This window comes from Glycine max, chromosome 8 (genome assembly GCF_000004515.6).
Source record: "Glycine max cultivar Williams 82 chromosome 8, Glycine_max_v4.0, whole genome shotgun sequence".
Taxonomy (NCBI): domain Eukaryota; kingdom Viridiplantae; phylum Streptophyta; class Magnoliopsida; order Fabales; family Fabaceae; genus Glycine; species Glycine max.
Genome location: NC_038244.2, coordinates 21,071,959 through 21,088,285, shown reverse-complemented (window position 1 = coordinate 21,088,285; position 16,327 = coordinate 21,071,959). Strand labels below are relative to the sequence as shown.

General features: G+C 38.2%; 1 protein-coding gene and 1 long non-coding RNA gene across 2 annotated transcripts; both read right to left on the bottom strand.

Annotated features, from left to right (window-relative positions):
• Positions 1-10,934: 10,934 nt before the first annotated feature.
• Positions 10,935-13,082, bottom strand: LOC102670354 (replication protein A 70 kDa DNA-binding subunit A). The gene is made up of 11 exons (XM_006586380.2): positions 12,998-13,082; positions 12,822-12,906; positions 12,590-12,717; positions 12,430-12,520; positions 12,215-12,332; positions 11,957-12,114; positions 11,763-11,883; positions 11,498-11,668; positions 11,350-11,409; positions 11,184-11,255; positions 10,935-11,090 (listed from the first exon to the last, which is right to left on the bottom strand). Exons 1-11 carry the CDS (start codon positions 13,080-13,082, stop codon positions 10,935-10,937), a joined length of 1,245 nt encoding a protein of 414 aa, XP_006586443.2.
• Positions 13,083-13,146: 64 nt separating this feature from the next.
• On the bottom strand, positions 13,147-16,088 carry LOC121175321 (uncharacterized). Its single transcript, XR_005892645.1, has 2 exons — positions 15,440-16,088; positions 13,147-13,265 (listed from the first exon to the last, which is right to left on the bottom strand). It is a non-coding gene; the product is annotated as an uncharacterized lncRNA (long non-coding RNA).
• Between the last annotated feature and the right edge of the window lie 239 nt (positions 16,089-16,327).

Here is a 16,327-nt window from a genome sequence, read left to right as displayed (position 1 = left end):
CAAACAAAAATAAGATGATATGTAAAAGAAAAAAACAAATGGAAACAAAAAGAAATATGGATCAAGGGATCTCCCAATCATGTGGCTCCGCATGCCCCCAGACTCTTGGGTCACGGTAACAAAAAGTGGGGTGCTCGACAAAAGCAGGGCTTTTGCTCCTACGTATCCTCAATTTGTGATGAGGAACTCATACCTACGTAGTTCTTGATAACTATGAGACTAAAAATAGTCTCGGTGTTTTCTTTACCAAAATGCGAACATGCTTTAGTAAAGAGACAAAAAACTTCCAACTGATCAGAGCATCAAATGTTTTTTGGATGAAAAATGATGTGTCTATCGGGGAAGGAGAGTATGCTGATAAAATTTTCTCATAACCGTAAATGAGATTTTGGATATTAGCATTTCGTTTCTAAATGACCATTTAGAGGAAGCACTGGGTTCAACAAAAATAGAAGAAAATCACTCAAAGTGTATCAATCTCACACAGGTAAGTGTTTTATCCTAATTTCGAACCATAGATATGTCATGACTTGATTTTGCAAATCATTTCCTATCAAATCAAAGATTACATGCGTGATCATGGATCAATAGGACTTTCCATGGGAATGGGTTCTTTTGGTGGGAAATTTGGCTTTGAGTGTTTTTGGGCCTTTTCCTTTTCTGTTTTTGTTTAGTGCGTGGCGAGAAAGTCGCTAGTGCACAGGATTTTGTCGGCAATCAAAGGGAGAGGACCACTTTAGGTTGTGGTTTCCTTTTTCTTGTTCACTTGGTGACAATTATGTATTGTTTAGATATTGTCTGGCCCAAAGACCTTTCTGGATGTTTCTTCAGTTTTCTCCCGATCCTTGATCGGGAATTTTCTTTTTCTTTTTCTTTTTTTTTCTTTCTCCCCTTCTTTGATTGAGAATTTTCTCTTTTTCTTTTTTTTTTGTTTTCTTTCGAGGGCGAGGATTGACGTTCTCACCCTGGGTCAAGGTTTATGATAAGTTGGGATTTTGGCTCAAGGCTTGTAGAACGAGTGGTCATGATATATGTCAGGGTTTGGCCAGCGGTTCGGGGATAAAGGGGATGTCCCACATTATTTCCATGATATACAAGCAACAATGATGATTAGGAAATTTTATGCAAAATTGGTCATGCATGAACCCATGTGGACACTCAAGCATCAAGTTTTTATGGTCATGTGACACTAGGGCACAGGATTCATTTTCCCTACTTAAGTCAACCTAGTGTTTCCAAAATATGTTTTTTATCAATTCATGCATTCATCCGAGTCCATTTTGGGCGTTCGGGAAAATTTTCACAACACTCACCCTTCAAATGTATACACATTTTTTCAAAAACTGGTTATGATCAGTGAATTTTTCAAAGAAAAGCTGGAAGTTATCTCTTTTCACAAGCATGTCATTTTTTAGCTAGACAACCTTTATTATTTTTATTTTCTTTTTTTTTCTTCCTTCTTATTCTTTTCTTGCTCGCTCTCTTTTTGCTCTCTTTTTTTCCATGAGGTATTTTGCTACCTAAACATACGTATATTTTTGTGAGACATTTTGCTATATACATGCGTGTCCAAGGTATCTTGCTACCTAAACATACATATATATGTTTCGTGAGATATTTTTGCTATATACATGCATATCCAAGGTATCTTGCTACCTAAACATACATATATATACTTTGTGAGATATCTTTTTGCTACATACATGCATATCTAAACATACATATATATATATATATATATATATTTTGTGAAGTATTTTTGTTTACATACATGCATATCTTAGGTATTTTCACTACCTAAACATACATATATATATTTTGTGAGGTATGACTACCTTCCGAGCTTGTGCTTGTTTTATTTAAATTCCTAGGATCATGAGCAACTAGGTGTGTCCTACTATGACTTGAGAAACAAAAAGTGATCAAATAACAAGCAGAGATTTAAAAGGTACTAGGTTGCCTCCTAGTAGCGCTTCTTTAACGTCTTGAGCTGGACGCTTGATGGCTTGTCGGTCACGGACCTAGTACTTTGCTTACCTTTGACTTTGGACTTGGTCGGCCATGGGTCGTAAGCAACGCTCTAACCTTTTTGTGGATGAGCTGAGGTGAACTCTAGAGGTGATGGCGGTGCGTCTGTTGCCCGCTGCCGGCCATCCTCAGGCTGCTGTGGTGTTTCGCCTTGCGCCTGCCTATGGATGCAGTACTTCTTGATAAAAGCTCGATTAGTAGGGGGCCTGATGCCCTTGCTGGAAGTGACAGGTACTCCATAGAACTGACAGAGACCCGTAATTAGAGCTTGACAACTCCAAGACCCTGTTGGACTTCTTCGGGTCCACTGGGTGTCTTGCAGGCGCGATCCCTGCAAATAATAGATGAAATCAAAAATCAGTTGAGCGATGTGCATACTTACCTATGATGATGTGACCTTGCCGGGGGGAACGGGTACCCTGTAGGACTACAGAGGCCCGTAACCAGAGCTGGAAACCCCAGGGCCCTGTTGGACTTCTCCGGGTCCACTGGGTGTCTTTGTGGGTGCGATTCCTGCAAACAATAGATGGTATCAGAAATCAGTTGAACCATATGTATACTTACCTATGTCACGATGGCATGACCTCGCTGGGGGAACGGGCACCCTGTAGGACTACAGAGGCCCGTAACCAGAGCTGGAAACCCCAGGGCCCTGTTGGACTTCTTCGGGCCCACTGGGCGTCTTGTGGGCGCGATCCCTGCAAACAATAGATGACATCAGAAATCAATTGAACCATGTGTATACTTACCTATGTCATGACGGCACAGACCAACCGATACATCTGCAAGGGGAGATTGGCATTGTGGTCGCCGGGCAGAATGTTGCTAAATAGCAACGTCATCCAAAAAGAGAGTGAAAGTTTAATTGGGGAATAGCCTTTGTATCTTAATTCAACCCCCATTTTTCTTAAGTTAACTGAGGCCCTTTGTCCAACATCATATTCTTGATAACTCACTTCTCTCTAAAAAGACAAACTTTCCGGAATGAGGTCATATGAACGTCTTGAAAACACAGTCAATCAAATGTTTCTTTTTCTTTTTCTTTTTGAACCCCTTTTTTTTATTTTGAAACTTATTTGTTTTGAACTTTACTCGTTGTTTTACGGCACCCCCACCAACGTGCAAGACGAGTAATCTCTGATTGAACGGTCTTGGAAGTCCAAACTCAAGAGCACAGGTCGCTTGAGCAAACAGACCAATGGCTTGCACTTGAAAATTATGATGAGTCATTAGAGACATCTAACAACAGCTTTCAAAATTGCCCCATGTGTGGCATCTCTTGTAAATGTCGGTATTTACACGCGATTCTCCTCAAATTTCAGCCAGCCCGCATCAATTAGACCTTGCACCTTACGCTTTAGAGCCTTACAATGCTCAATGGAACGCCTCGGGGCTTCTCCGTGACAAGCACACGTTGCGTTCGAGTCGTATTCTCGAAGAAATAGAGGTTGATGAACCTTGGCTAGGGTTATGGCTACCATTGAATTATCAAGTAGATATGGGAGCAAGTCAGCATAGGACACTGGAATCAGGGTGAATTCTAAGGCTTTCTCGCTGCAAAATTCATTTCTTGGTTGGTGTTTTGGTTTACGCTAAATGTGGTGTTTGTCATTGGAAGTGCGGTAGGTAGGCTTTGTGGTTGATTTTAGGGATGACCTTTGTGGATAACTGGGCGGTGGGTAAGGAGAAGGTTTGTTATTGGCTGAGTAATGACATTGTTGGGTTGGTGGGAAACTTGGTCGTATAAGAATGGCAGTCACAACATATGTTTCTCCCTTCTTCTCATCCTCTTCACTTGCCCTAGTTTTTTTGGCATTTATCAAAGTATGATGATCAGATTTGTCTCTTTTTAGACTCACTTTGATCCTTTCGTCGGTGAAGACCATATCATCAAAGCTTGAAGGTGTGTAGTCCACCATCTTTTCATAGTAGAATACTGGTAATGTGTCTACTATCATTATCATTTTTTCTCTGTCATTGAGGTGCCACTTGAGCTACCAGGTCTCTCCACCTTTGGGTGTATTCTTTGAAAGATCCGTGCCCCCTTTTTTGCACATATTTTGTAGTTGCATCCTATCCAAAGCCATTATACCAACACTGCCTAACAAAGGCAACCATTAGGTCCTCCCAGGAATGGACTCGAGAAGGTTCCAAGTTAGTGTACCAGGTAACAACTACCCCAGTAAGACTTTCTTGGATGGAATGTATCAGTAATTCCTCATCTTTGCACATGCCCTCATTTTCCGATAATACATCTTTAGATGGTTCTTGGGGCAAGTAGTCCCCTTGTACTTGTCAAAGTCCAGCACCTTGAACTTGGGAGGGGTGATGATATTGGGTTCTAGGAACAACTCTTTTAGGTTAGCAAAGGCATAATCTTCACCTCCTTCAATGGCCCTGAGCCTTTCCTCTAAATGATCCAACTTTTCCATTTCTGCCATAGCACGAGGGTTTTTACTTGTTGTGGAATGCAAGAGGTGTAGCTGGGGGTGATACTGAGGGCCTTCCGAAGGGTTTTGTAGGGGTATACCACCAACTGCTTGCCCTTCAGTGGCATATCCGAGCCAAGGCTCGAAGTCAGCTAGATTGTGATGGGGAATTTCATGTGTCTCCCCCACGGTTTAAGAGACATGTGCATGATCAGTTTGGGGTTGCTGGCTCTCAATGGGTATAGGAGTGGAGTTATTGAAATTCTTATTGGGAGTGTACGCCACATTGGGTGGCGTATAGTTGAGAGGCAAGCCATATGGCGGGAAGGCGTGCTCGTTTTGAATTTGCACATCATGGGGGCCGCCCATACTTTCCAAATCTTTGCCTACCATATCTGAGGTTGGATGATTCATTTGGTTGATGGGGACATCAGGTTCACCTTAGCAACAACACTGGTAGCGGCAATTGCAATCGCATTGGCTTCCATTATCTTCTTCACGCTCATCATGGCCTCCATCATTGCGGCCATTTGCTCTTTCATGGCCTCCATGTCGGCCTCCATCTACTCTTGTACCTCCTCCGCTTTACCCATTACTCTAGCTCTAGCATAGGTTCGGTGAGGGCACCGTAAAGCATGCTTTTTTTTTTCTTTTTTATAACAATGATTAGGTTCTCTTTTTCTTTTCAAGGAAAGAATGCAATGAGCAATGCAACCAATGAACAACATGGATGTATGCGAATGATGCACAATTGAAGTATTGCGAATTTTTACACAAGATATGGGGTTGAATCAATTTAGATTTTCAACATGGTCCATGACATCTCCGTCAAGGTGAAACTGGAAGTAACAGGAACATCGACAGCCCTAAATGTGTTTGGCAGTAGACGAAGGAGCGATGTAACACGATCCATCTTTTGCCCCAATTTTTTGCAAGATGGTTACTTTCATACTTCAACTTGACTCGATGAACCTTTTCGTAAAAGCGCGAGCTTGGTTCAACCCCATAACCCAGGGAATGGCAATTTTGATCGCCAATACTTCATCAACAATTCATAGGGATGCAAGACTCGGGATTATGCATGCTATGCATGGAAAATGTAATTATGAGATTGAGATGCCCGAAGAAACATCCTTTCTTAGTTAACCATGCATTAGGTACCATGTTCAATCATTTTGTTTTTTTAAGTGAAATGGGTTTATGATCCCAACATGGTTTGGCTCATGGTACCATGCAACTAAGAATGTAGTGTGAATTTTCACGCTTCCCCCTTTTTTTGTTTTGCAGAGGAAAATACAAGGATCATGCATGAGCGAACATGAAAACAAAAGGTATGCAGTTTGTAGAATAAAAAGTTTGTTGAACACATATGCATGATGATGCAATGACTCATGCAAAATGTGATGCTGGAATATGATAACGAACAAATGTAGGAACGATATGTTCATTATGATGCTGAAGAGATGTTTATGCGGTGCATGATATGAATGCACTTACGGACACGAGAGCCCGAAAAATTATCTCTCCTTATTGCGCATTTGGGGGGGCACAGTGCCCCATGTGTGCACTTAAGAAGACGATATGGATCTTTCGGCTTCCCATGAAAAAAGACGAGACCCACATACAACGCATGTGTGACGGTATGATGCAGATGCGCATGCATGAAACGGAAAGAAAACAACACAAAGGGGTAATTCACACATACGAGACTGCAGAGATCCAACTTTAATGCTACGTTTTGGGCATGATGGCGCCTCAACGTAGTATTAAAAAGGTTACGTATTACTCTAAAGAAACCAAACATCACTAGCAAAACTATAAACTAGTGCTATTTACCAAAAAATGCATGAGAACGAATGGCACGGAGCGTGTTTGCTCTTTGCCCCTATTTGGGAACCTATAGGACAATATCTAGGGGTCTCTAATAACTACTCCCCAACAATTCATAACTCACATGACTGTTTTCTAGAGGTATCATCACTCAAGATAATAATATTGTGGCGGTATGGAATACCAGCGACAACACATTATAAAGAGAGAAAGCTCTAGACGAGGTTTCACTATTATCAAGCAAGTCGGAGACCTAGCATGATGATAGATTCACCTCCACTCCTTAAATTCCCATGAACCCGGGTGTATGGCCCCTTTTTTACTCAAACCCGTGGGTGCTTAGAATGCAGTGTAAAGAATGTGAAATAGACAACAGTTATTTACATTTTACACAGTCCAACAAATGCACACACGAAGTTTTACAAATCCACAATTCCTTAAAATAGGCCTAACTCACAAAACTAGTCCCCAGTGGAGTCGCCAACTGTCGCAACGTGCCCTTTTGCGGGCGAGCGAGGCGAGGCTCACAGGTGCGCTTTCCAAAGGAGGAAAGATGCGCGGAGTTGCCACCAACGTTTATTTGTGGAAAACGTCGGGAAAATCGAAGGAAACCGGTCAAAATGAAAATTCTAAGTTCGGGAGTTGTATTTACGCTTGAGGAAGGTATTAGCACCTCTTACGTTTGTCTCGAAGGACAACAACCTATTTTTTAGAATTGTGGAAATTGTGTTACCTTAACTTTATTTCTTTTTATTTTTTGAGGTCGACAAAAGCGGGGCTCTTGCTCCTACGTACCATCCATCAAAGAGGAAATCAGACCTACGTAGTTCTTTCTTATGCGTGAATCAAGTGATTCTTTTTACTTGAAGGGTGATCATTTTAAGGCGTTGGACCTTAAAAATGATCCATTTTACTTAGTAAGAAACTGAAATGATAAACTTTCAAAACCTATTTTTGTGGACGAGCTTGACTAGGCGAGTTTGATTTTAGCCTTAGTTTCACTTTAGTTATTAGTCAATTCAATTAAGAATGAGAAATCCCAAATAGAAAACGTCCGATTGATTTTTCGCTTTATTTTACTAAAAAAGTATTTTTTGATTATTATATTATTATTTTACCTCTTTTTTGATTTCCAATGTGGTTACGGCACGACCGAACGGTCGGAATTCATTTTAACCGAAATTAACGGATGATGCAATTCAAACGATCGGTGGAAATTTATTTTATTTTTAGATTAGGCTAGAAATGACTTAAATAAATGGCTTAAGCAGATCAAAAGGGGGTATAAAAAGTAAATGAAAATGAGAATAAAAATACATGAAACAAACTGTGGACCACCACGAGTACATAGAATGAATTGAAAAGCTCGGTTTGAGGTACTTACCCGTTGAAGACTGAAGAAAACGAAGAACGAACGATGAATCTTGAAGAACGGTCGAGAATCTTCGCGTAATTACTCACGGAAACGTTACGGAAGCGCCTCGGCTTGGATTTTCTTCACGGAAACAATTTTCCTCAACAATTTCGAGAGAGAGAGAAGTGCCTAAGAAGTTGAACCCCTTTCTTCTTCACTCCTCCCCCTATTTATAGCAAAATAGGGGAGGAGCTTGCCACCCAGCTCGCCCAGGCGAGCAAGGTTGCTTCCTCCAGAAGCAACAGCCTTCTGGAGGAAGGATCTAGAAGGCCCAAGTGGGCCAGATTGCTATTTGTACCCCCCTTTTTACTAAATGCACCCCCTTCTATTTTTTTGGTAATTCTTTTTCCGTAACGTTACGAAACTTTACGAATTTCGTAACGATACTTATTTTTCTCCTGCAAGGTTACGAATCTTTACGGATTATGTATTTACTCTTTTTTAGCTTTCGAAGAAGTTACGGAAACTTACGAATTGCGCAAAAACACCTCTTTTTGATTTCCGCCACATTACGGAATTTCACGGATTGCGCAAGCCTGCTTCCTTTTGATTTCTGACACGTCTCGGGACTTCATTCATTGTGCAACAAAGGACGCCAAGTGTCTCGAAGCTGTCAATCAAAGGTTGTATATCATCAAATAATAATCCCAGACGAAATTAGGGTATGACAGATAGCAATTGTCCCTGTGACTTGTTAATTGTCATTGCATAAGATAGCATAATCGGAAATTGTCTTTTCAATAGTTTAAATGGCCAGAGTGAATGTGAAGGAAACATTGACATTCTTGGAATATAAATAGCGTGATTAATGTTTTAACCTGAGATAATTTCAGCTGCAATTACATGTTTTGTCATCTTTGTTACCACTAATCTAGTACCATTACATAGACCTTGATTTTGGTTGAGGTTCCTTAACAACATTATAGGACTTCCAATTTTAAGTTTGATAGAATGAGTTGGCAAACCATCCAATGAATTAAGGAATTCAGTAGTAATTGATTGGAAATACAAATCTTCATTGGTTTATGATTTATCAACGGAATCGGAGCTTAGATATTCCATGTGATCACCTATGATTTGGAAAATTGCAATTTCAATGATTATATTTTTCACTGAGCAAGTGTCAATTAAATAAGTAATGAGATAATTACCTAGAATGAAGGATAGTACGTAATGATTGATTTGTTTTATTGTTTCATTTGTTAAAGCTAGTATTGGCTTGGATTTAAAGAATTCCGGATTATTATGGTGTTGATCTAAGTCCGGGAATGTTGATTTGACTATACCACTGATTGGATCATCATATTGAGTAATGAGTAGATGAGCAGGAACTTGAATTGTAGCATAACCATCATTTTCATCACCTATAATTCCATCTCCAATGTCTAGAATCCATTTAGCAAATGTGGCAGTTTCTTGTTGATCAACTGATTCTAGATTGTTGTGCAAGCGCATGTTTTTTGTCAAGGTTAATATTTCACATGAATCTCATAGATAGGATGAATTGGTTGTTGCATTTACAACGTCTGAGCAGGTTCCTCTTGAGATGACTGGTAGTATTTGGCGAAAATCTCCACCGAATACTATAATTTTGCCTCTAAATATTTGATTTGAACTTGATTTATTTGTGATAATGTCTCTTAAACTTTGATCAAGTGCTTGAAAACAAAATTTGTGGGCCATTGGTGCTTCATCCCAAATTATTAGACTTGTCTGGTTCAATAATTCTGCTAATTGGGTCCCTTGATGGATATTACATGTTGAGTCTTCAAAAATTGGTACATGAATTTTAAATCTGGAATGTGCAGTTCTGCTTTCTGGTAATAATAGAGAGGCTATTCCGCTAGAAGCAACAATAATAACAATTTGATTCTCTGCTCTCAATGAACTTGCTAATGTTCTCCATATGAATGTTTTTCCTATGCCTCCAAATCCGTATAGGAAAAACATTCCACCTTCATTGTTGTTGACAGCTTGGATAATTCTGTGATAAATTGTTTTTTGTTCATCTGTATTGATAGGTAAGCTAATGGAGAAATATATATGACATAAAAAATTCATAATTAAAAGAGCCTTTCAGAGTGAAATCTATACTTGCCTCATGTGATCTGTCAGGCTGAGGTTTTTTTTTTTTTTTTTTTTGCAGGATACATTTTCTATACATTCTGGCTTTACCTGAGATACATGCATTTTGCATGTGCATTCTTTTGCATGTTTGCAGTTGATATCAATGAACCTGTTTTGTATATCAATTCACCACAACAAAGATTTGAAATACACAGAGACCAAATTATACATCAAAAACTATAAGCAGTAATTTAGCATTATAAAATCTGCATTTGCTAGATTAAATGTGATTAGACATTTTTATAGTTATCATTATAATTTTAAAAAAAATTGAGCATCAAATTGAAATTACAACACAAAATTACAACTAAAGATGCAGGGTAGAGAAAGATAAAAAAGAAAATTTAGCATTAAATTGAAATCACAACACAAAACTACAACTAAAGATGCAGGGTAGAGAAAACTTTGATATCGAACGTTGTCCAATCTTTCTTTGATTGATCAATGTGTCATATTTGCAATTCTCATCTCTAATAGAATCGAAATAATCCTTTCCTTGAATCTGTCCTCACTTAGCACTGATTATACTAAATTTCCAAATTAGCTATGCAATAGCAATTTCCTATTTTACTGATTCTAATGACTTACCATTAATATTTGAGTTGTCAAAAGACTGAGTTTTTAATTAGTAAATGTCAGTTTATATTTTAGTTCATGTGCAATTCCCTCCAAAAAAGCCTTAATTCATGAGTTATCTGCACTTGTTAACATTTATCAGCATTCTTGTATTGAACTGAAATAATTCTTGCATTCAATCTGTTTTTATCAGTTATCTTAACTCGTTAACATTAATCAGCTAATTTTAATTGATTACATTCATTAAGTTTTTGACAACAACAATGCACAGATTGGAATTTCATCACAGGGTTAACAAATAGAGTAATGCAAAGTCCCAAAAAACTATTATTTCATTTAATCAAAGAGGGAAAAACCAGTTTTGTTTGCAACTACAAAATCTATTTAACGAAAATTAATGTTCCAACAACGTCCTCCATGCAAAGAGTTAAAAAAACCACAAAAACTGTGACGGGGTAAATATTACAATTTGACCATACGATCATCAAAAAACATCTAAGGCAACATTTCAACAACATAATTCATTCAGGCTAAGAATGCCTGGCTAATTTGTTCGAGGAAACTTCAGCAGGTGAAATCTGAAAGTTTTTTCCCTCATTATCCAACTCATCAGAAGATACGCGCTTAATTGGTGTCAATGGAATCTTGAGAAGAGGGTCATGATCCCCGGTAATAGACACAGATTGCTGCATAAAATATTAATTGATCAGTAAGGTAAATTCTGTTGACATCATCCAAAAATACACCAGCAAAAACACACAACGACAACCCCAACTTACAGATTCAAACTCTATAGGCTCACTTGAGCCAACCATTGGCCCATCATGATCAGCGGTAATAGACAAAGATTGCTGCATCAAATATTGATTGATGAGTCAGCTAAATTTTGTTGCCATCATTGCAACATACACAAAAAAAAAACAGAGAAAGACAATGTTAGCTCACAGATTCAAGCACTGTAGGATCGGTCGACTCAAGTATTGAATTCTCAATCTTGCAACATGGCTAGATGATATATGAATCGACAGTTAAAAAACAAATGGAATATATACATATACTCACAATAACTAAAATAGATTTGACAAAACACAACCTCACTATCGGGAATCATATCTAGCACAACATTGATCAAGTCTGATTCATTTGAATATTTAAGAACAACAGAATTCCTGAACGTTGGTTGCACCTTCACTCTGAATGCAAGGAAACAACCCAATAGCCTATCTAGTGCTTGAGGAGAGGCATTTAAATCAACGTCCCCATCCTTGCGCAGAAAAAAAAAAGAATGAAAATTGATAGCAAGGTAACAAATGTTCAGTGTAAATTAAAAAACATTGCATGACAATACAATAACATACTTCTATTTTGAACCTGTTGACTTCATCCGTGGACTGACCAATTAACTGTGCACATTCACAATCCCAGATCAAAAATTTGGTTTGTTCACCCTTGTGATTAACAATCACCTCAACCCGATACCTGCCAATATAGATACCAGCATAAGAAAATGTAGCTGATAAACATCATACTAATTAAACAATGAATCAATCACCTCAGTTCAGGTTGATCATTCTCTTTGCCACACAGACATGTGAACGACACAGTTTGCATGCCAGTTTTTTTATAACATTGACCACAAGCCAAATAGCACCATGAATAGTTGTCCATCACTATGGTTGTAATCTTGGCGACAGTAACACAAACAAACTCCTGTTTGAAGAAACTGACATTAGATTTTCTACAAAGAAAAGCTACAAATGAATAAGAACATCACCTCTGAACTGGCATTAATCTGAGAGATATTTTTTACTTCAGTATTTGACAGAAACGCATCTTTTGATGATAATTGAGATGACCTTGAAACCTGTGAACTCCCTTGTCCAATAGGCGTCAAAATTGATCTAACCTCGATCCCTAAATCTAAAAGACTATAACAATACAACAAATGCAAAAGCCCAGCAAACATTACTTATATATCTAACAATTTGAAATTACAATCACATAAGCAATACATTGCCAAAATACCTCTCTCTAAATTCTTGGATTTCCAGCATGAGGTCATTGATCATGAGTTTAGACGCCTTGAAAGAATTACTGACCGATGCCGGATATGATCCTATAGATTAGACCCAAAAAAATATAATCTGGCAAGCATGGAAATTGAGAAATCTAACATTACACTGACCCTGTGCTTCCTTAATCCTAGCATGAGTCAAGAGAATAACGATCAGTCTTTCATCTTCAATATCATTCAAATAAGACAAAAACTGTAGGCAGTAATTTTCCCAGAGTGTATAGGATAGCACCTGTCCACTATCAGAAGGAAACAACAATTAATGTATCAGTATATCAGCAGCTAATCATCATTAGATACAAGCAACAATCACACACACTCAAATTAAATGGTAAAAGATAACCTTAAATCCTTTAAATTCAAAACAACCCTCGTATTTTTGGATGACACATATCGGAATACCACTTCATCAACCACGCCAATAACATCTAAAACAACCACAAGGTAAACGTATCTTACTTGAAAAGCCATAAGCAAGTCAATCAAAATGAATCCACAAATTGCAAACAACGATCTTACCAACCAAGAGTCCAATTTTAAAATGACCAGCAATGACACTGGAAAAAGCAACAAATCTGAATTTCCTAAAAGGTAACTGTTCCATATCACATTGCCTAACAACAGTAACTCCAGTAAAACATAATTTATATTCATGATCACAAACTCTGAATTTCCCATCATTCTTGATAACTTTAAAATTATGCATCACATAAGTCAAATTTTCTTTCAAATCAGCCTTGCGAGACTTCAGCTGATCCTGCTTGCAAACAACATGGATTTCGTCTCCCTACAATATAGAAAGCATATTGTCGCAACCTACCCTTCGGCGGGAGGGCGACGTGGGGCTCGCGGGTGCGTCTTCCATGGGAGGAAGATGCGCGGAGTCGCCACCAACGTTTATTTGAGGAAAATGTCGGAAAAACCAGAAAAGACGTGGTCTACGAACTTTAAGTGTGAAAGGTTCGGGAGTTGTATTTACGCACGGGGAAGGTATTAGCACCCCACACGTCCATCACAAGGGACGACAACCTTTAATCAAGTGTGCAAAGATGACTTCAAATTTTTTTATTTTCCCCTTTTTTATGTTTATGTCTTTTTATGCCTTGTATTTTTTTATCTTTTTGTGGTCGACAAGGGTGTTTCCCTTGCTCCTACGTATTCCTCAATTGTGATAAGGAAATCAGATCTACGTAGTTCTTTCAAAAGGGGCGAATCAAGTGATTCTTTTTACTTGGAAAGTGGTCATTTAAGGCGTTGGACCTTAAAAATGATCCATTTTACTTGGTGAGAAAGCTAAGGCGTTGGACCTCTAACCATCTCACGAGGTCAACAAAAGCGGGGTTTTTGCTCCTACGTATCCTCCATCGAAGAGGAAATCAGACCTACGTAGTTCTTGCAAATTGTAAAGTTACATGTTGATTTTATGCTTTTGAACAGTCCGTGTTAACCGATAAAAGCAAAGAGGACTGTTTAAGGCGTTGGACCTTAAAATGGTTTTTAGTGATTTTTGCGGACAAAGCTTGATTTGTGAGTTGATTTTAGCCTTAGTTTCACTTTGGTTATTAGTCAATTCATTCAAGGAAACTTCCAAAGAAAAACGTCTGATCAATTTTTTTTTATTATTTTATTTAAAGATATTTTGATTATTTTATTATTATTTTTCCTTTTTTTGGTTTAACCGAGGTTACAGCGTGAACGATCGGTTAGATTTTGTTTTAACAGTGATTAAACGAGATTACAACGCAAATGATCGGTTGAAATTCATTTAATCATTTATTAGGCGAGAAAACGACTTAAACGATCGGTTAAAGCTCGTTAAAAATGGAAGAAAAGAAACCGAAATTGAACGAAATAAAGATGAAAGCCAAAAAACATGAAATGAATTAAAAGTCTCGGATTTGGAAACTTACCCGTTGAAGAACGAAGAACGGATGAAGAACGGTGAAGAACGGAGGAAAACCTTCACGGATTTGCTTATGGAAACATCTCGGAAGCATTACGGAAGCACCTCGGCTTGGATTTTCTTCACGGAAATTTTTTTTTTCATCCAAAATAGTGAAAAGCATAGCCAGGGATCAGGGACCTTTAGAACAGCCCCATTTTGCCTTTTTATAGGAAAAAGGGGAGGAGGTTGCCGCCCAGCTCGCCTAGGCGACCTGGGTTGCTTCCTCTAGAAGCAATCCAGCTTCGAAAAACACTAAGGAAGGCCCAACTCAAAATTTCAAAATTGCTATTTGCACCCCCCCCATTTTGATAAGTTCACCCCTTCTTTCGTAGTTTACGAAAAAGTTACGGAAGCCTATAAGACTTGATTTTCTTCTTTTTTTTCTCTTCTTTCTCACCCATATTAAGTGAAATTTGCTTATTTAGGGTTATAGAAATTTTACGAAAGCATTACGGGTGTCCCGGAAGCCCATTTTTTAACAAAACGGGGGAAGTGGTTGCCACCTAGCTCGCCCAGGTGAGCTCGGCTCGCCAAGGCGAGCTAGGTTGCTTCCACCTTAAGAAAGAAAATGCCCAGAAACCTCTAGAAGGGCCCAGATTTAAAAATTACTATTTGCATCCTCCATTTTACTAAATACACCCCCTTTTGCCCCTTTTTTGCTGATTCTTTTTCCGTAAAGTTACGGAACCTCATGAATTACGTAATAATACTTGTTTTCTTTCCGTAATATCATGAACTTTACGGATTACGCAACCATCCCCTCTTCGACTTTTGGAATGTTACGAAACTTTACGGATTGTGCAATAATGTTTCCTTTCGACTCCCGACATGTCGCGGAACTTCACGGATTGCTTAACGATGAGTGTCAAGTTCCTCGAAGCGGTCAAACGAAGGTTGCATGCCATCAAACAATGGTCCCCGGACGAAATTAAGGTATGACACATATAAATACTTCATTGGATGACCAATAATATGATAACATAATTTTTAATTCCAAAAAACCGGCAAAAACATACATCAGAATCAACAACCACCATTTCGGCTTGTTCAGTCTTTTCGGGAATCCCAATGAACCAAAGATTAGTAATCCTTATAGAAAGCTTAAGAGCTTCCCTTGATCCATCTATCAATTTTATTTTATCAACAACACGTGCCATAACTTTATAATCGCAAACCCTGAACAACAACTCCAAGAAAAAACAGAACATTAGTAAAAAAAACCAAGCATATAGTCAAACGAGCAAAAAACTAAACTACCACCTCAACCACTGCAAACCAAAGCTAACAGCCTGTCACCAATAAAACAAAGAAGAAAATTCATAAAACACATATAAGACCACAATAAACTTCATATAAATCAGTAAAAATAAACATGTGGACAAAACATCTGCACATGTGACTAAACAAAATTAACATATAAAAATCCATTAACACCCAAATTAACAAACCATACAAAAATAGTCATCCTCAACTTAAACCTCAACTTCTTTCTGACAAACCCAAACTTGGGTACAAAAGTATAATTTCCATTTGTCACACTATAAACTAACAGCCAAACAAAGCCAAACTGTAAAACAAACTACTCAGCCAAAGAATCCACAACATGAATATAACCTTAGCTTCTCCCGATCAAACTCAGCAAAACTAAACTGCAAAACAAAATTGTGAACCAAAAAACACCTGCAAAACCACAGCCATGCACAATAGAAAAATTAGATGAAGACATTCAACAAAAGAAACATCACCTTTTGTTCTCACAACCAACGGAACACCAGAGCTAAACCAAACTGGGAAACAAAAAGGAAAATCACAGTCATGCACAACATAAATGTTAGAAAACAAATGACCAAACAAACAAAAAGTTTTCCTCTAAAACTTGAAAATGAAACAAACTGTAAAACAAA